This window comes from Tetranychus urticae, chromosome 3, assembly GCF_039701765.1.
Source record: "Tetranychus urticae isolate SD_2017Ah chromosome 3, NJAU_TeUrti_SD_1.0, whole genome shotgun sequence".
In the NCBI taxonomy this organism is placed as follows: Eukaryota; Metazoa; Arthropoda; class Arachnida; order Trombidiformes; family Tetranychidae; genus Tetranychus; species Tetranychus urticae.
This window is the reverse complement of record NC_142960.1, coordinates 14,912,739-14,933,156: the sequence shown is the minus strand read 5'-3', so window position 1 is coordinate 14,933,156 and position 20,418 is coordinate 14,912,739. Positions and strand designations below refer to the sequence as shown.

The 20,418-nt window shown below is 30.4% G+C and overlaps 1 protein-coding gene across 1 annotated transcript; it reads right to left on the bottom strand.

Moving 5' to 3' along the window:
- Positions 1-665: 665 nt before the first annotated feature.
- On the bottom strand, positions 666-19,806 carry LOC107364019 (uncharacterized). Its single transcript, XM_015931293.3, has 7 exons — positions 19,277-19,806; positions 16,061-16,124; positions 12,100-12,185; positions 11,928-12,032; positions 9,598-9,657; positions 2,088-2,177; positions 666-1,264 (listed from the first exon to the last, which is right to left on the bottom strand). The coding sequence occupies exons 1-7, from the start codon at positions 19,346-19,348 to the stop codon at positions 1,118-1,120; spliced, it is 624 nt and encodes a 207-aa protein (XP_015786779.1). The 5' UTR covers positions 19,349-19,806; the 3' UTR covers positions 666-1,117.
- Positions 19,807-20,418: the final 612 nt, after the last annotated feature.

The window sequence follows — 20,418 nt, the reverse complement described above, 5'->3', positions numbered from 1 at the left end:
AGATATAAATGCGTTTTAACCATGCAAAGGGCTACTCAAACCCTCTACCCTCAAACTACTCTAACCCAGCAAAGATGACAAAAGAGAGAAGCTGCCTTTTACCATTCATTTATGTATAAATCTCAACGCATTATTAATGTCCATTTGGATTGGCCATTATTCACGTTGATTATAATAAAATGTCTCAACAGTTAATTCATACACTTTCATGTGCTTCATTCAGTTGATGCTCCATTTATAAATGTACATTTGACCAACCAATTGAATAACCATTAGTTGAAGCCACATCCAAACCATATTCAAGGCACATTCAAGTCAGATTGAGGTTGCATTAAAAGCCACGAGTTCAATCAATGTGACTTATTCAATTGCTGCGGAAATCATAGAAATTTTTTCAACTCATTTCTTCTTTCTATTCTTAACAAAATTATATCATTTAACCTGCACAATTAAACCACAATCAACACAATTAGACACAAAACCCAAAACCCAAAACCTAAAAACTGAATGCAAGACAAAAGGCAAACTCAACATCAATAGAGATGAATTGAATTGTACTCAAGATGTTACTGTCAAAGTATTTTTGTATCTTAATGTTATTTAACCGAAAATTGTTTAATCAAAGAGACAATTATATAAATTTACTGAATAATTTATAAATTGTGTTAGAGAAGCAAAAAGACTTTAATAATAAAGCTTTTTAGCTTTGTAATAATGTTTTTCATATACAATTATTCGTTTGTTTTATTGAATCGATAAATTTTTGTTTCTTCAATTTGTACAATTAAATGTTAAATATATTTGTTAAATTGTTACAATAAATTAAACATGATTAAACAGACATCCAATTACTCTTATTTAAGCATAACAATGGTAATGTTTTAACAAAAAATGGGTTTTTTACTTTTCTGGTTTTACATTGAAAACAATTGAGAAATTAATTTGTTACCATCAATTTTGATTAACATTTACAAATGTTGATTACTCCATTAAAGTGTCTTGTATTTAAATATTTAATATTTCAATTCTAATGCGATGGAAATTTACATTTGAAGTTATCAAATGTTGAATAAAAGGTTGGCCCTTGTCCAGTGTTAAAAAATGCCTCTGTCCATCTCTATTTGATGCTAAGAAACGATGTACTTGACTTGTTGTCCTCTTCAGTCTGTGAGCTAACCGGAAGCCTTTGAGGAGACGAGGTCAGTAAATACTCTTTACTCAGCTCTTCATTATCCTTACAGGGAATCTCCATTTGATTAGGTCTCTAATAAATGATAAGTAACAAATAAATAGAGAGATTTAGAGAGATTTATCAAGTTGCTTAAACCAGATGAATGTTGAACAAATTTTCAACCAGAGTTGAACCAGGAAAAAAAGTGATCGTTTGGCTTCAAGTATTGAAATTGGTTCAACTGTGTCCTCTTCCGGTTGGCTCATGACCAAAGAAGAGGCAAAGAGGTCAACCAACAGATCAACCAATGTGACCATCAAAAAAAATCATCAAGTTGTTTCGATTCAAATTTTATCACTAAAGTCATGATTGTATCTAAATTGAGCTCGATATTTGCATATTGTTTTGTTATTTTGTTGCGCCAAGTTTCGAGTAATTTTAGCTAATAAAATAGACTTTAAATGTTCATCTTTTCGTTCAAATCGACTTTGAAATTTTCGCCTTTTCCAGAACATATTTCATTATGAGCAATACCAATCGATTGTCCTTTTGTTACCAAATGAAAAAGGCTTTAACAAAACAACAAAACAAATGCGAAATTGAAAAATTAATTTCGTTGACAACAATTGAAATTATTTGAAAAGAAGGATTTACCAACTTAATCAAGACAATTTGGAGATTTACAATTTAATATAATCTGAGTTGGAAATTGACTGAAAATTGAACATTGTGAATGGAAGCAATTTGTTTGGTGAAATGAAAAGATAAACTCATTCAACTGATCGAGTTATCAGTATCTTCAACTTAAACAGGTCGTTCCTGGAAGACAAATCATGGACTCGGGATGATGGTGATTATGTTGGTGTAGAGTGTTGATGAAAATTTGATAACAAAAGGGATTACAAGATGAATTTACCTTATACAATCGAGTGTCATCATGAGATTGAGAATTTCTTTTCCTTCTTATTTCAATGAAAAGTGAAACCACACAAACAAGCCCATAAATCTGTTCAATAATGGGATGGAAAAAAAAGAAGAGATAAAACATGAGATTCATTAAAATGTGATGAAATGCAAAATGATGTGACAATAAATGTAAAATCAATTCTCGTAATCACATGCAACATAAACTCGAAACGACTTTAAAGGACAACATTCATTGAACCAGAATTGGAAAATTCAAGCTCAGTTTTTCAAGTTAAAGACAGAAAATAGTTCGACATTTTGTTCATTTTTTATGCAACAATCTTTTCTCCAAAAAATCATTAATGTCATTCTGGATCATTGAATCAGATTCTTTGTTCTTGATTGATTCTCACCGAACCAAACAGTCAAACATTCATCATAACTTCAATTGTAACCATAAATTGAGCAAAACTATTCAACTTGTAAATTTATTCACAGTTTCATCAGAAGAACGTTCAGAGATATTTTGCACTCCCAGTTGTACTCCCAGGTAAGAATATCAATGTCTAAGGTTCAATGTTGACGTTTGATTGTTGATATGAAAGAATAATACGTCTACAAATGTCTAAGAATGAATTCATTTGTACATTTTTACTTATTTTCGTTGTCATTCGATTTCTTTTGTTGTAACATTTGACCACAATATTGGAGTGACCATTGCTGGAACAAAGGAAGTGTTTCTTGAAGAAAGTAGATTTACATTTGAAATTGTTTTATTTGGCTAGAACTTTCATCTTTCCAGAAATGACAAAAAGCGCAATAATTATTAAGATTAATGAACTTTTCCAGCTGTCAACTGGCTCTGAATTGAGTCTCGAGAGACTTTGATAGATGGGAAAATGAGTAAAACAAATGAAACAAAACTTGAATCAACACATGGAATTGCCCTGAAATGTAACATGAAAAGCCAAGTTAAACTAAAATCTGGTCGTTTGTTTCAACTTGAAAAGTGAAACCAAAGAGAAGGAAAGTTTTGATTAATTGCTCTCTAAAATTGTCAAGACGTTAGTTTTAATTTGGCAACATTAAAAGATGACCGTTTCCTCTACATCAAAATGAAACTCTCTTAGGTTTTGTATTTCCATTCAAACGATTCAACTTCTAAACATTTTCAGGGTAAATTGTGATAAATTGTTTTTGATCAAATCCTTTTTAATGAACTAACCCAACTCAAGCAATCAAAGAACGTTTATTGTCTAATTTAATGAAATCTTTATATGGCTACACATTGAATTTCAATCTTGAGCGGGAATCTTGCGTTATCCAGAAGACAGCAAAATCATTTTGAATGCAAGCAGTTTGACTTGATATTGTTAGGTTTGATGAGGTTAATGCTGCTTTGAAGGGTTAATAAGCTCAGAGATTGAAAATGAAGTTGAAGGTTGCGAATTGAATTGGATTACTTTTTAAACTGAAAGATCTTTTCTTCTGCTTCTTACATTTCACGAATTGAACTGCTTAAAATGTTCCACGTTTGTCATGAGAAATTGTCAAAATTATTGCAATGTGTTAAAGTTTATTCAGAGTAAAATGGGTTAAATCATTCATAAGCCCAAGAACTGTTCAATTAATTTTGAGAGAAGCTATTTTTGCAAAGTTTCAGTTTTTGCTACACGATCTTATTTGATAAGATTGAACATCGCATAATACTCAACGAATTATGCTTTTATTGATTTGTTTTATTTGCAAAATCGGTGTAAATTGGTAGAAATCTCAATTAATAAGAAGCTTAAATGAATGTAAATTAACATGTTGAAGCTTCCATTTCATCGATCAAGTGTTAGGATCATTAATAGCAATTGTAACAAAGTTCGGACATTCACAGTTCCTTTGAAAACTAATAGAAATAACATTAACAAGTGCTTTTGATGCAATTCCTATTGCAATTCAGCAGTTTAAAGACCTGAAACCATACAGTAAAACCAATGATAAATCCTGCTAATTGACGAGACCGTTGTCATTGTGACTTCTGATTCCTGTTATTCGTAGATGCATAGAGTAGCTTTCTTTTGTCGAATCGCAATTATCTCAATTAGTTTTCCAAGAATCGTCAACTTTCTTCCAATTTATAACAATGATAATTATAACTGATCGATCGCTTAAACACTAAATTACTTTCTTTTGATTCTCAAGTCATTCCATAATTAATTCTGAGAATTAGTTTCCAATTTCGATTAGTTTACCAAATCAAACTTGTTCAGACTTTGTTTTGCAACGCATGACCCAAGGAGAGTAAAGATTGACCACTTCATCTGTAAACTGTCCAAATGCTCATCTTCACTCTTAGAACTGTTCCAATTTAAACTGCTTCAGTGTCCAAAGCTCGAACCTGTGAATTTCGGTGAAAATTGAATGAAAAAAAGACTGAAAAGATTTCACTAGAAACTCTTCAATTCATTTTGCTTGAATACAAGTAAATATTGAGTTTGACGAAGAGCATGAAAGTCAAAAAGCTTAATGAATATCAATGGAATCTTTCAATGGATTCAAGTTGTTTATCAAAAGTAAACTAAACTCTCTTATTCTGATGAATTCATGTTGAATCAACTTGTTGTGTCCACCTGTGCATCAAGTCCATGAAAGGTAAAACTTTTATCAATATTTACTCAAGTTAATCTGATTTTCTATTCATTGATTGAACACTTTTGATAACCTTGTAACAGGCGACCCAATTGAAACAATGAAAAGGAGGAAAATGCTGTTAATGATCATTTACTGTTCATTAGTTTATCCTGCTGATCCTCAAAGGCAATGATTAATTGTTGTTTACATAAGAGTTGATTAATTTTGGCACAGCCTACAGTTAAGTTTATATTAAAACAATTCTGATAACACTCAACTCTAATTAACTATTCATTGCTTTAATTGAAAATTATAATAATTAATGAGTGTGAAACCTTGCATTATAAATGAAAATCTTTTCACCAATAACTTTTTACCCTCTCAATATAGCCATTAATGGTGAAAACAAGCAACAATTATCGATTGATTGTACTCAGAATTTTCAATTCCACCTGCAACTTGATCGTTGAAACATTGAAATTCAATACTAATCTCAACATTTTTACCAATTTTTGTTTCTTTTGCAAACTTTTCTTCTCACTTTGATTCCATTTTGGATTCCAATTAACTGTATTTACTTTTCACTGGTCAAAAGTTGGCGCCAATCTCAGATTCCATGAGCTTTGTTATTGAACAAAAGTTTTGCTTTTCTTACCAAACTTCTTAATCATTTGTTGTCAAATCTCATCCATTTCATGTTATTCCTTGAACTAAAGAAACACAATTTTGCTCAATTTTGAAACAAAAAGGAAATCCGATTTAAAACAAACTCAACTTCCTATTCACACTAATCTCGAACAAGCAGACATCGTTCAGAGTTCAACAGCCAATCGACAGAAAATTTTGTCTCGAAATGGTTTAAGAAGCAAAGCTCGATATGAAACAATGGCTAAAGAACAACAATTTGAAGAAAAGAATGAAAAACAAAAGATGAAAATTTTCTAAATTTTCTCAAGTTCATCTTGTTATCAAGAAGAAGAAAGATTATTTTGAAATGTTTTACTTTACAGTGAAACTTGTTGAAAGAAATAAAGTAATCCTGTCAGGTTTAAATGGAAGAAAAACATTTTCTCATGAAACTTGTGAAAACAATTTCATTGAGAATCACATTTGTTTAGTCGATAAGTGTAAAAGACATTCACAGAAAGTGTCAACAGAGATTCAAAATGTTTCAATCTTTATAACTTTCAAATTCACTGATCAGATGAACGATAAAAGGAAAGGAAGAAACAAGACTTCAATTTGTTTGCTTTTAACAGAAAAATTGATCATCAGTTCAGAGAATTTCAATTCTTTTCTAAATTTCATGCTTTTCACTATTGTCTAGTTACATAATTTTCACTCCATTGACTGTGTTAATTGCTTTATCTTCTAGTCCACTCGGTCTAAATAACAATTCCTATTCATAAATCCATGAGATAATCTATTTGATAATATTGTAATAATTGATAAAAATTACAGTCATTCCGAGTGTTTTCAACCTTTTAACTCCGATTCGCCAAATTCTGTTCCATTTCTGGTATTTATCGTTCTGTTGTAGATTATTATACAATCAATAAGAATGCTCTGACTATTTGAAATGTGTTGTTATTAATCCAGGGATTTGCTAGAAATATTAATTGATACTTGATCCTGATTGGAATAGAGTTTCAGATTATAAACTTGACTCATGAACTTTTCTGCTGAATTTTAATCCATTTACATGTTCAGTCTTAGAGACAGAAATAAACAGATGAAAACAAACATCAAGAGTCAGTTTGAAATGCTTATTTTTGATGTTTCTAATGATCGCTTGAATACAATGAAATTCAGTATTTTCATTGGAAACAATTTTTTTCTTTCTGAAATTTTCACGGAATTTCAGAAATTTCATTATCTGTTTCTATCGAAATAAGACTTTTTAATGCTCATAACTTGTGGTTAACCTTAAAGGTCTAATAGTAACTCGATGGACTGAGTTTACTAAACCGTATTTTGTGGACAAACTCGATCTTTAACGAGTCGATAAGTTTGATTAAAGATTAAAGGTGAAATGGTTTTACCACATAATCTGAGTTTAAGAAAGTTAAGCTTTTTGATAGAAGCTCAGTTCATTCTAACGAATCTCAACATTCAGGAATTGAATACTGAACTGAATATAATCTTCTGATTCTTATCTAAATTCTGCCTCAGCTAAATGTATCAAATATGTTACAAAACCTTTCAACTTGATCCAACACCAAAGACAGACAATCCAGGAAATGATTAAGTTTGCTTATTGAAAAAAATCAACGTGATTCTGAGATGAGATTCACACCTTATCCAGGTTGGGAGAAACGTCGAAACTCGATAATTGATATTTATCAATCCCAGTTGGAGTAAACAAATATTCACACGCAAATGGAATGATTAATGAAACATATTCAATTCTGTAACATGTTTACACTGAAGCGAATTGTCACAACCAAATGATTGATAATAACTACTTTTAAATGAGATATTATCAATATGATTATCAATAACCACAACAATGATTCATCATTATTCATCATTATTCATCCCAAAATTGATAACCAAATGGAAAGAGCATTTCATCTTGAAGGATAGAAAAAAGTTATTTTCTCTCATTCTGTTAATTTCACCATTTCTTGATCATCAACTTCTGTTATCATGTTCACCCTTGCGAAATGCTGAGCACTTTTTTCCTCTTTCATTCACTTTCCTCCACAATTGTCTTGATTCCGTTTCACCATAAATCATCTGTAATGAAACAAGTTCAACAGAAGAAGAAAAAGAAAAAGATGAATCCAGAATCACAGTTATCATTATCTTAACCGTTTTCACTAAACCAGATTCATCCGTTTTCACCTCCCAGTAAATTCATATGCTATCACTGATTACAATCAAACTTAACATCAAACATTCACTTTACCATTTTTTGCAACTCAAACCAATTAGAGTTAACCTTTTATCTTCAAGATTAATGAACAAGAAAGTAAAATGGTTAAACAGCAGCAAAAAGTTCATCATAATCATTATGAAACAAAAAGTATGATGAGCTGATGATGAACCAAAGCAAGTTGAGATTCAACCGAATCCAGTAAAAGGTGAGATAAAGAAACCTGGGACAATCATTATCATCTCCATAAGGAATCCTTGAAATAAGATAACTTCTGTTAATGATTCTGTTTAATTAACTTCATTTAGTTACAATGAAAAAAACTCAACTCAACTTGAAATTAGTTATCAGAAACTCCAAGTAAGGATTTGGAGTTTTCACTCCGAATAATCTGTCTTGTTACTCCAAATCGATAACAAATTGTAAAGAAAAATAATTGATTTGATAAAAGATTGAAATCAATTTTATTGAGATTCATCTTTTGACCATTGAAATTACAAATTGAAATATCTGGTTCTTCCTGAAATGACATTCTTACCTTGAAAATGTTGAAGTTCAATTTACTGGAAAAGATATTTCATTTTACTTTAGGCCTTCAATTGTTATTATTCTTGGGTAAAAGTATTAAAGTTTTACTTTGTATAATTTTAATAAGACCAAATATTAAATTGTTTAAAATGCATATTTAGAAAATACTATTGATTAATGTTTTTGTGATTACATCTAAATATTAAAGGCATCACTGAGACAGCTTATTGTGAAGCAAAAAAAGTCATTTTCAATAAACATTGAACATTTCAAAATGTAACTCGATTGCGTTCAACATTATCTTTATTCCGGTAAATCTCAGTCTTGTTCAATATATTGGCTTTTTTATGCCAGTTTTTGTTTTCATGGTGAAATAAATCAGATTACAAAACTGAATAATCTCAACTATACTGAATCTACTCTTGTAATGTTAAGCTCAAGATTTGTTTTTCTTCATATCAACATAAAAAAAAGTCTCATTTTCTCATCTTTTTTTTCTGCCTACTTTTTTCTTCCTCTTCACAAAGCAATATCAGCCCATCAGTTCAACTGTTGAATACACCATGCACCAAGTAAGTAGTTGGATTATGAAACATTCAAAAAGCCATAAACTGTAATCCGTTGAATCAAAAACAGCCTTTGGTTTCATTCATTACAAGCTTTGAAGATTCTTTTCTCTTCACCTTTTTTGTTCATGTAAATATGAATGTGTGAAAAGATTGAATAGATTTCATTAGTTGCTAAAATGAAGTTGATAGATTCATGGATTGATGCATCTTTCATGAAACAGATTTACGAGCAAAAATCGTTGAAATGTTACAATAGTTTAACTGAATTTGAAACATTCAATTTTTTGATGCAAATTTTTGCTTCTCCTTCGAGACAAAAAGCATCTTTTAACAGCTTTTTTTGTGCCTTAAAAGACAAGCAACTTTCGCGTGGATCAGATTAACATTTAAAATGAACATTTAAGGACAAAAATAGATGTTCAACATTCACAATGAGATTCATGTTCAAAATGAAAGTAATTTTCAAAATACAATCTTTTCCATGAAAGTCGAAGTGAATTATTAATTTTAATGAAAAAGTTTGTTTTTCTCATAACATGATTCTGTTCAATTTCAGGCCTTTAATTGAATTTTATTGATTGAAATTTACACGATTAACACAATATATTTGACAAATTGAATTGTTTCCAAAAATAGATGTTGACTTTGTAACGTTGTTGTTAGTATTTTCAATTCACAGTTGAATCAAGATATTGTTAACATATGGCTTCAAGGTGTTCAACATTGTAAACTGAAATTGGTAAACTCTTATTTATGCTTCGGGAATTCACTGGATTCCATGATTAATATCATTTACATGTCATAATATAAATGCATAATGACTTTAAAAATTATGAGATTTTATGAAAAGAAATAACTTCGCTTGCGAATCCTTTTCAAAAAATGATCATTCGAATGAAACACAATTATCGATAAATACTTACATTTGCGGAAACGATGATAACATCAGCAATGACCATGGCAAGCATGAATGGATCTGAATTCTGAAAGAAACGATGAAAAGAAAAATGTATATCATTTCACAATCTAAATATTCATTGATAAAATCGTCTTTTGTCATTTCAAAGCAAAAGTGATTCAAGGATTTCTTTTCTTTTCTTACTAATCTGTCTTGATTATGACCATGAAATTCAGACTTATAAAGTTTCTTAATACAATGAGAAATATTATGCTGATTACCCCTGCACCATCAAATATCAAATTATTTGACAAATCTTCAATATAAGAAAAATTGATAAACTTGAGTTTTATCTTTCTGCACAAAATCTTGTTTTATCCGCAAGAACTGCAAGGACTGAGTGTGGCGAAGCAATTAAGCACTTTTCACTGATAAGCAAAAATATCTGGTCGGTTGAAATGTCCAAAGGTCATGCTATTACAACTATTAACGGGGATGTCTGGAAACTTCGATTTTTGTGTGTGTGATTTTTGATTAAAAATGCAAATAACCTTGAGATAATCTTTCTGGAACGGATTTTCTGATAAACCTAGGTTCCTAAATAAGACTGAAATTTTTTTAACTGAGATCATTTCGTATCAGAAATAAATCAATGAACATGTGTTATTCTAAGCTGGAAATTTGTACTATTCTAAAGTTTACGTTCATGAACGCAACTCAAGCCGCTGAAAAAATTGTTCAGTTTATGGAACAATCAATGGATACTGTCTCAATTCCCGTTGATCAAAATTGGTTCAAGAACTGCCAGGAAGATAATTTTAAGCTTGAAAGTCTGGTCCGCCATCTATCGAAAAAGTGGACTTAATCTTGGAAAAGGTTACTTCTGACCGTCATATCAGTAGATGTGATATAGCTATAGATTGATTACAAGACAGTTTCAAACCATTTGGAAAAGGATGCTTACTCAAAAAAGCTAGATGTTTGGGTTCCTCATGAACTTAAAATGCAAATCGATTGAGTCATGTTTCGATTTGCGAATCTCTACTGAAAAGAAACGAAAGCGAACCTTTTATCGAAAGAATGATTACAGGTGATGACATATGGATCTCCTACGATAATAATGGTCGCAAAAATCATGGAGTAAGCTGGTGAGGCCTAAAAATGTAACCTCTAACATATACAAGAGCGATTTCCAAAAATAAGCTTTGATGACCTTGTCCTCGAAATATAAATCGCAATAATTTATCTGAAAAACTTTCATGAAATAATTATCGTGTCTCTAGGTCAACTACAAGCTGAACAATACCCAAAAAACATCGGAACGAATTAGCTGTAGAATGTGATTTATCAAAACTACTGTAAACTCCAAGGTGTTGAGCATGGAGTTGGAATGAAAAGGCAAAATTGATTACAGCTTTTATTTCATTATTCAACGTCTAACATTATTGGAGTTTCAATGAGTGGTGATTATTGTTATCATTATTGAACTGACAGTTGAACAAATGTACAATGTCAATGTCTGATTGATGAGTATTGATGAAAATAATAAACAGAGACAAAGCAAACAAGGTAATATCAACAGGGAGTGAAACATGCTGATAATGAACAATATGATTCTTTCAACAGTAAATGTATGAAAATAATCTTTTCCAACGTGAAACTTTATTCTCCTTTCCTATCAGATTCATGTTTCCAGATCATTAATCAATTCAATGTTTCATCTTTCTAATCACCCAATCAACCAGCAATGTTAACACAAACATTTCACTTTCACTTGTTCTCAGGTTTCTCATGGCCATACAAAACGGGGAAACAACATTTGAGAACCTCTGAACAAAAAGGTAAAAATGTAACAAAAAATGGAAACTCGAGTAAAGTGAAGAGTTTAAATTTAATATGCAAATCGTATTCAAACTGGACAATGATTGGCAACTTCAAGTGTACAAGTAATTAAATTTGACACTTTGATTTATTATTAAATTGTTGAACAACTTTGCATAAAATGTTCAAAACTGAAAGAAACATTGAAAAACATTTCAATTGAAGCTAATGCACAAGTCACAATCAATAAGAGTAAAGTGTTTCAAAACCCTTTTCTCGTTTATCCGTCAATTCATCAATGTTCAATCATTTTACATATGAAACATTCAAGCCAAAATTCAGTTGAAACAAAACTGAACAAAAATGCTTTGAAAAGTCACAGACGAAAAAAAATGAAAAGTCTGTCAACTGAGCTAAAAAAGTACAAGAAAATCCCTTTTGATTGACACTTAATTTACCTTCAATTCATCAATTAACTTTCATGTAAACAGAAAAAAAGAAAAGAAAAAAATGAATTTTTTTTCGAAAACTTACCGTTCCTTTAACAGATCGAACCATCATAAAGATAATTATGAATACTTCAAGAACTGTTAAGATTGAAATGGTTGCCATCCAAGGCAACAAAAGGCTAACATTTTCCTGGAAAATGGAAAGAAGGGAAAAGCGAGAAAATCAATTGAACGTTGATTCTTTTAACTCAACTTACCCCACTTATTCCGAGGACCATGATAATTGATGTGACAATTGTCAATGCTGACATGATCATTAAACAAAGCACGGAAACAAAAACATCTAAAAAGATGGAAGAAGAAGGAAAAAAGAGTTAAAAGATGAAACTGGAAAATTGATCAACATTAATGCTAATCAAGTACCAACACTCTAGTCGTTACCAAACCTCAATATGAAGAAGCAAAAGCAGTCATCTTTATGCAAATGTTTTCATGATTAAATTAAGAGTCAAATGAGTAAATATTGAGTCGAGATTTGGTGAAAATTCAGTCGAGATTTCATCAAATTTTACTTTTCCATTTTTTCTCCTTTAAACTTGATATTATTCTGATATTATTTATTGCAAGAGAAGGTAAAAAATTATTAAATTTTACTGACTTTTCCCTTTAGTCAAATGCAAGCATTGTGCATGTAATTCACGTTTCATCCTTTTCTCAGTCAGTCAAACCTAATAACTTTGGATTGTTGCCCAACATTCAAAATGCATCTTGAAAGACATTTTAAGTATGATGATCATGGCCATGATTACCATGGACACATCAAGTGAAAGGTGAAATTTCATGAAGACAATGCGCAGCCAATTGAATGACCATGGATATCATTATCATGTCTTCAAATTATGAGCCTTCAATTTTCACAACTTCTTTTCCTTCTTCCAGAACTTTTCTTCTTTCCATTTTCCCTTCCAACTCAGTTTTTCTGGACAAATTGTTTTCGCCATTTTCGCTCTTCTCTACACCTTGCTCTTTCCTTTTCATAAGATTTCGACTCTTTTTTTATTCCATCTTTTGCCTTCTCCTCTAGTTTGAGGCAAAAAAAGCCATTAAATATTATCTATCAATTTTTTGTATGTTCAAGGAAATGTTCATCATCATTTTCATCTGTTTGGAACTTTTTTCAACATCATTTTTCTATTCTTCCCTTTTCCCTGCCATTCTAGTTCAACCTTTCGATGAATGTAGAGATGAAATTCATTAGGAAAATACATGATGACAATAATTAGAGTCAATTTTGTTTTGTCTTTTTTCGGTCATTTTCTCATTCTTTTGGTTCGTCTTATGGTTTCACTGAGATTGCTTTGCTTCTAGCTAATAACACTTCAGGAAATGTCTTGGTCTGAACATTGATGGAATCGCAAGAATGGCAATAATTTTCACTCGATATGAGCTTTAAATTTATCCAAACATAAAAAGATTTTTAGATTTGCTTTTCGATTCAACTTTCAACTTTGCAATCATTTGTTTCATGTTTGACCAGTTTTACAGGGAAAATGTGAAAATGAGCATTTCATTGCTAAAAGCAACTGTGAAATTGATGAGTTTCTGGAACTAAATGATCTGAAAGTTATTCATCTGCAGAAAGAAACATTCTAGAGTGAACACTTCGAAGTTCAATGGAAACTTTTTTCAACTTTTCTATCCATGACTGACTGAAACAATTTCAACAATCAGATCATATAACTTTATACGCTATTAGATTACCGACATCGAAAGGATTCTATTTTCGAATCATATTCTGTTCGTCTTAAAGGCAAGGAATCTTTGTGAAAAGGTCAACAGAAGAAATTAATTTATTTTTTATCCATTCATTACAATTCGAATGAATACATTGAACTTATTCTTGTTCATTTTTTTTGTTCGCTTTTGTAACGAAATACTTTTCCAGTTTGGGAATGATGAGTAAATGTTATTATACATTTGAAGCAGTCAGCATTCACGGTACGTGATCATGGTTAGGTTGATGATGAGGTTCATTGAGTTGATGCAAAGTGAATCCTCATTTTTCAAGGCTTATCAGCTTAAATTGAATTTAAAATGCATTTTACGGTTCATTTTGCATCATTGTGACATGTAATTGATGTGGTCATCCATAACTGAATTAGCTAACAATGATAATTCTGAATAATTGGAGTTACTTTCAATTTTCATTTTACATTGTAAGCCTTCTCTAGTTTATAGACTTAGTTTACCAAGTTGATTAGGTTTACAATTCATCATTGACCTTTTGCATTATTAGGGAAACAAACAAATGAATGTAATTTCAACAAAACCTTTGAAGCCATTTTTATGACTTAAGTCGATCCTAAACATTTGACTGTTATTTGTTGGACTTTCTTGACTTAAGATTTAATTGACTTGCTCGAGTGATTCAAGGCTACTCTAATCACTAGTTATTGTCCAGAATGGTTCAGACTGATTATTACTTTGACTCGAATTGATTCTTAGGAAATAAAACATTTCATTCTGTTTGACTGTACTTATATTCAAAAGTATAAAGCCAACTATTGAAGCAAAACCAAATCAAAAGGTACACATCTGAGCTATCAATGGTCATGAAATTTCGTTGTCCTCAGGTCAACCGTTCTTTACAATCCGATTGTTCGAGTTATGTCATGGAAATCAATAGTAACACACAACTTGACCAAACATGAGATAAAATAATAATCGCTATGCAGAGAAATTCAGTTCCTTAGATCGATGTTATTTTTATCAAAATCACCGATCAGTGCAAAGTCAATTCATACATTTTCAATTTTTTGGATAAACTTCATCATGTTGTGGAGTAAATTGATAAATTTGAGTGAACAATAAGCAAAGTGAATGACTGAAAGGAAAATCAGTTTTAACTGTTTGCTTCCATTTATAAATATTAATATAAACATTGAATTCATTGAAAGTTTAACCTTAGGCTTTTCACACATATGTGTCAGTCTAGTTGGTAATTCAATTGGTATCTTGACCAATCCATTCTATTGACCAATAATCTCATGGTTGCCCGCATTTCAATACATTCATGATAATGCCTTGGCATATCGATTCCCAAGTCAACCAGATCAACTTTGAGATGAATAATTGAAACTGATTCATTTCAAATCGACTCATTTTTTACTCTATTGAATCTATTGATAATTCATGTTAATCCCAACATTTCCAATCAATATATTGAGCTTTCACTTTAACCTTTCACCCAACAAATCTCAACTTTTAATGTTAAAATAAATTCAATGAAAACTGAAACAACTTCCAGATTAAAGTTTCAATTTAAATTTCAATTAAATTTTCCAAAGAAAAAAAGGTTCAACAATCAATCAACTCGGATAATTAATGATGGAAACAAAAGAAGATTATCAAATCTTTGAATCTGAAACAATAATCATCTAACAATGTCCAATTATTCCGGAAAGTTGATTGAATCTTGCCATGTCAACAGCTTATTCAAATTACAAAGTTTCATTTCTCTTTTTGTCTTCAACTTAAATTGCAATTTGTAAAATAAATGTTCAACTGAAATAAGGTAAAATGAGATTAAATGAGGAAAGCCTTCAATTTTAATACACTTGTATTACTTTGAGTTTCATCTTTAATAGTAACAGTTTTTTATCCCAATTTATTTGAATACAATTTCCCAGTTGAAATCAATTTAAGGTTGCCTGAACTGCATAGATAGTAAAATTTAAAGCAATTGACGTAAATAAATAAAGGAAAATAAAAAATGATAAAGAACTGAAAATAAGATGAAAAAAAGCAATAAAATTCCCTCGTCACTGGTGAGCTTTCATGAGCAAACAAATTGCCAATGATCAAGAATAGGCTTTAATACCATCGAAACCAATTTACGAAAAATGTTCAACTTTGGTCGATCATCAATTAAGATTTGAGGTTGAAAATGATTGATAAAAGTATCGCAAGGATTGACTGTCAAAGTTGATTGTAACAGTTTGCTTCAGTTGACATGAGTTTGTCAAAATTGAAATTTAATTTCAGATAGAGTTGGCTAATTAAATTGCTGTTATGATTGAATGGGAAAATTGATTTAATTAGCAATGATTTATGAGCAACTTTGAGTTGAATGAAATGAGATTACTCTGGACTGTGTTGTTCAATGATAAGCAGAATGTTGATTAAAATGGATTATTGGGTGACAATGTTGATACTTACAGAAATCATTTTGCATTGAATGAATATTAATTGTTCCAGCCATAAAAATTATAGTGTAAAATATCTGTTGGGAAGTCAATGAGAGAATGGAGTTTAGTTTATCATGAAAATATTGAATAGGAAAATGGGATTAAACTGATTCTATTAAGAGTGATAATGGTTTTAGGATTATGGAAAAGTGTAATTCAGTTTTCACTGAAAAACAACAGCAAATAGAGTTGAAGTTGAGTTTAAATTTTACACTTTGATGCTTTATTCAATTATAGCAGGAAAGCAAATTAAATGTTAGCATCAAATCAACTCTTGTCATAAACCTTTTGTTTATTTTGTTTGAAGTCAAATCAGTTTCAATAATAATGCGAAGTAACCTGGCGATGATCAACATTTGAATTGGTCGAGTCAGTTCAACTTTTAGACTTGAAATAAACTAAATTCAGATGTCAATATTTATTGGCATGAAATTAACTTCATCAGAACTATAAAATCTATTGTAAAATTTGTATTGAAAGCAGATGGATTGACTCTGTTAGCAAAATGGTCATCTATTTTGATTGCTGAGTTATTGTCAGTTGATCAACCTTTGGGTTTTTCAAGAAACGATACTTTTAATGTAAAGGAAATGAAATACAATCTGAATTAGAGTTTTAATAATAAAATGCTCGATTTCATGTTTCGATAATTACAGAATGGAGATTATGATTATTTAAGCCAGTCCTACGCAAATGTAAAATCAAGTGGTTTGTAATAGTTTTGCTCGTATGTTTATTTCAAGTGTAATTGAAATGCAAATAATTCAATTTTTCAATATCATTCTTTCAATTCATAATTCATTTTATTTTAATCTTTCAAGAGTTGACTTGAGTTCATCTTGAGCATTGGTGCGTAATGAAGATGTCAAAGTTCAGTTCGTTCTTGATTATCTATTAATAATTAGTGAACATACTTCACATTTTAGTGAAAAAAATCTAACAGAGGATGGATTGTGAAAAATGGAAACTCAGAGATCATGAAATCGAAGCAATTCCTATTCTAAACTAAGCCACCATCTCGGTTAGGTTATTTCAATAGCTACTCTGGTGAAATTGAAATACATAAAGAAGCTCAATTTTCATCTCGATCAACTAGTAATATGAAGCGAGAAACTATCGCCAACTGCATTACAGCGTTTTCTAATTATATTTTTGTATAATCAATCGAAAGGAATACATTAAAATGAAATTTTATTTGCTCCAAAATCTCACAAAATCCTTGTAAATCCAATAGTATTTTCATTTAAATAATCATGAAACTAAATAAACTAATTGACACGATAACTAGAAAGTCATTTTCTCTCGAGCATGAAATCGAGTAATTGATTGATCTTGAAAGCTCTAAACTCAAACTTGAGCCTAACCTTTTGAAGGCACGAGTATACTCGAGGAAAGATCAACCTACAGAACAATCCTCGAGTTGAAAGAATTTTGACATTTTAATCACTCGACAGAGAATGAGTACAAATTCTCAGAATATCAAAAGTTCACCTCAGCGTTTTTGAAGCACTCAAATTCCAATACATATTGAAAACTGATTCACTGTTACTTCACCACTAAAGCCTCCGAGTTTAATCTTTTTCATCTAATGGAACCTTAGTCACTTGAGCGAAGGGAAAAATTTTAGCAAAATTTTGTTTCAACTTTATTTACACCAAAGATCCAAGCGACTTGATCTAATGCATTTCCAATAATAGCTTTAATAAAACTTATACATCTAGTTGTTATTTATAGTTCTAGTCCTGAATAACGAAATGACCTCAAACATCTCATGGAAACATAACACTACCTCCAGATAATCTGAACATAACCAAGAAATTCATTAACATCTTATCAACATTATGATTACAATATTAATCAAAAACCAACAGGAGGCTATCATCAGGATGCATATGAGATTCAACGTTTGAAGCCTTTTGAAATTTATATCTTTTCATATTTTTTCGCGATTCAACTTTTCTGAACATTGAACATGAACTAGTGTATTTTGTCAAAATATCAAAACAATTGAACAAAATAATATCTGAGTTTCAATAGGAAAATAAGTTCAAACTGTTTCTCTAGATTGTCTTTATGCGAAATAACAGCGAAACTCAAAAGCTTTTCGGAAATCGATCTTTTCACTTCTTTGATCTGTGGATTGAGCTTGAATTCACCGATCTTGCCAGTGGGATTGAGATTCTGTCTAAACCTAACCTAACCTTTAAAATTGTCATTGATTCAGTCGTGAAACAAAGAAATTTTTAAATTGTTTTGAATTGTTTTTTCTGGAAATGTTTCACAAAAACGTGTTGTAAACAATTGAATCAATAAAACTTAGCTATTGTTGAACCTTTCATACTATCAACATTAAATTGTAAATACTTCTGGGAATGATGATTATCATTTATTTAAAATAACAGAACAATAATTTTGCTGTTTTGTTGTGCTTATTGTTATCTGAACAACGGGAAATGTTTGTTTTTAATGTTACATATTTATAAATATATTTACACACAACGATAATATATTAATTTAATTTATGAATTGTTAAGTAGTTGATGATGGTTAAAGGTGATTACAACTGTTGTAACTTGTACCAACAACTTAATGTTAATTCATGTGCATACATAAATTTCAAATTGTATATTATCTGATCCAAAGAAAAGGTTGAAATCTTGAAAAGAAAAGAAAAGTTATTCTCATTATTTTCATGGAAACAGATGAACTGAATTGGTTAAAAGTTGAAAGTCTAAGTTGCTCAATTAATTGAACTTTTCTCAGTAAAAATCGTATAATAACCATTCTTGGTTAGTTGTTATTTACTGGAATTGCATCGAGATTGTTCACATTAGTTGAACAGAAGTGTGTTTTGTTGAGCTACATTTAAGGACAATCTTTTAATCAACAGACTATTAGATTGTTAATTAAATACAATAGATGTAATCAAGTAAAAGTAATACAAATGTTAATGTAATCAAGTTAATACAATTGAATGGTTAAGGGAAACTGCTTATTAATCAGATGTACACAGTTGCTTTTGCTACTGCTGTTGTCTGCCTTTTATTTATGGATTAATTTAATTAATAATTGCAGTTGGAAGGACAATTAAAATGAAGAATGTTAAAGGAACAATTAAATGGTTGATAAACTTGCAAGGGATTCACAATTAAATTGATTGGGAATGGTTAATGTTAGTGTTACATACCAAAGTGTAAAATGCACTCAAATAGCTTCCTTTGCGTAAGGAAAAGAAGCAACATCGTTTGATTAAAGCCATTGTCGTAACTATAGTCGATTAACTAATTGTGATACATATGATCTTATTGACCAGTTTGATTGTTGTAACAGTTTTAAAAACAATTAACCAAATGTTGAGTTTAATATAAAAGTGACTTTGTCTATGGCTTTGCTTTGGTATCTTGAGATGGTTGGTAATTATGTTGATGATGTTTTAGATTTGATTAAAGATGATTAGATGATTAGTCAGTGAATTGGTGTCATTTAGTTTTGGTCTTTTAATGAGGACAAGATCAACTGTCACCGTTGGTATATTGTCATTGCAAGTTGAAGTTTACGAGTGACACTGTTTTCAACTGGCGTTTATAACACATTTCAAGGCAATGGTGTTAAACAATAAAAAATAAGGCTCACAATTTATCATCATGTTATTCACGAGAAACACACAAAAAAATAAAGTTACTGAATCTTTACTCCTTCAGGCTGCTTCAGAGGCAAAGGAATACAAACATTCTTGGTTCACTGTTTTTTTTCACGCTGAGTCTTGGAGAGCGCAAGATCACACAGTTTAATCTTTCTCACTCTTTTATCATCTTCATGAAGACGATTATAAAGCTGATGAGCATGATGAAGATGATGGAAATGATGAAAATGATGATTATGGTGATGTAGATGGAAAAGTGAAAGAATCTGATCCACAAATGGAGTGAGTAACTATCCAATTAGAGTTATCTCAAGGGTTCTATGTTGATCTTTTCTTTGATTGTTTTTTTTTCTGTCCACCAATTGTTAACCTATTAATTGTAACTTTATAATAATAATGATCATAATGGTGGTCAACGATAAACTAACAATCATCCATTCAATTTGTGATTCAACATGTATTTGCTTTAATTAGCCCATTATTAAGCTCAATGATTTATCATTTTCAATAGTCGCCTCTACAACATTGTGTTAATTGTCATTGTCTAATATATTTTCAACGGTAAAAGTGTCAATTTTAATGGTCATTTTAACTTTATATTGATGATTTAGTAAATCCATTTGTTAATTGTCAATCTATTTACGTTTCATTTTCTTGCTTTTATTAGCAGATAAAAAGTTGAAATA

Excerpts from the sequence above, each read along its gene's own strand:
- LOC107364019 (XM_015931293.3), bottom strand. The coding sequence starts at position 19,348 with ATGGCTTTAATCAAACGATGTTGCTTCTTTTCCTTACGCAAAGGAAGC. Across the intron at positions 12,186-16,060 it reads TTCAATGCAAAATGATTTCT|ATGTTTTTGTTTCCGTGCTT; the intron begins GTAAGTATCAAC and ends CCATCTTTTTAG. Across the intron at positions 9,658-11,927 it reads TTCGATCTGTTAAAGGAACG|AATTCAGATCCATTCATGCT; the intron begins GTAAGTTTTCGA and ends CGTTTCTTTCAG.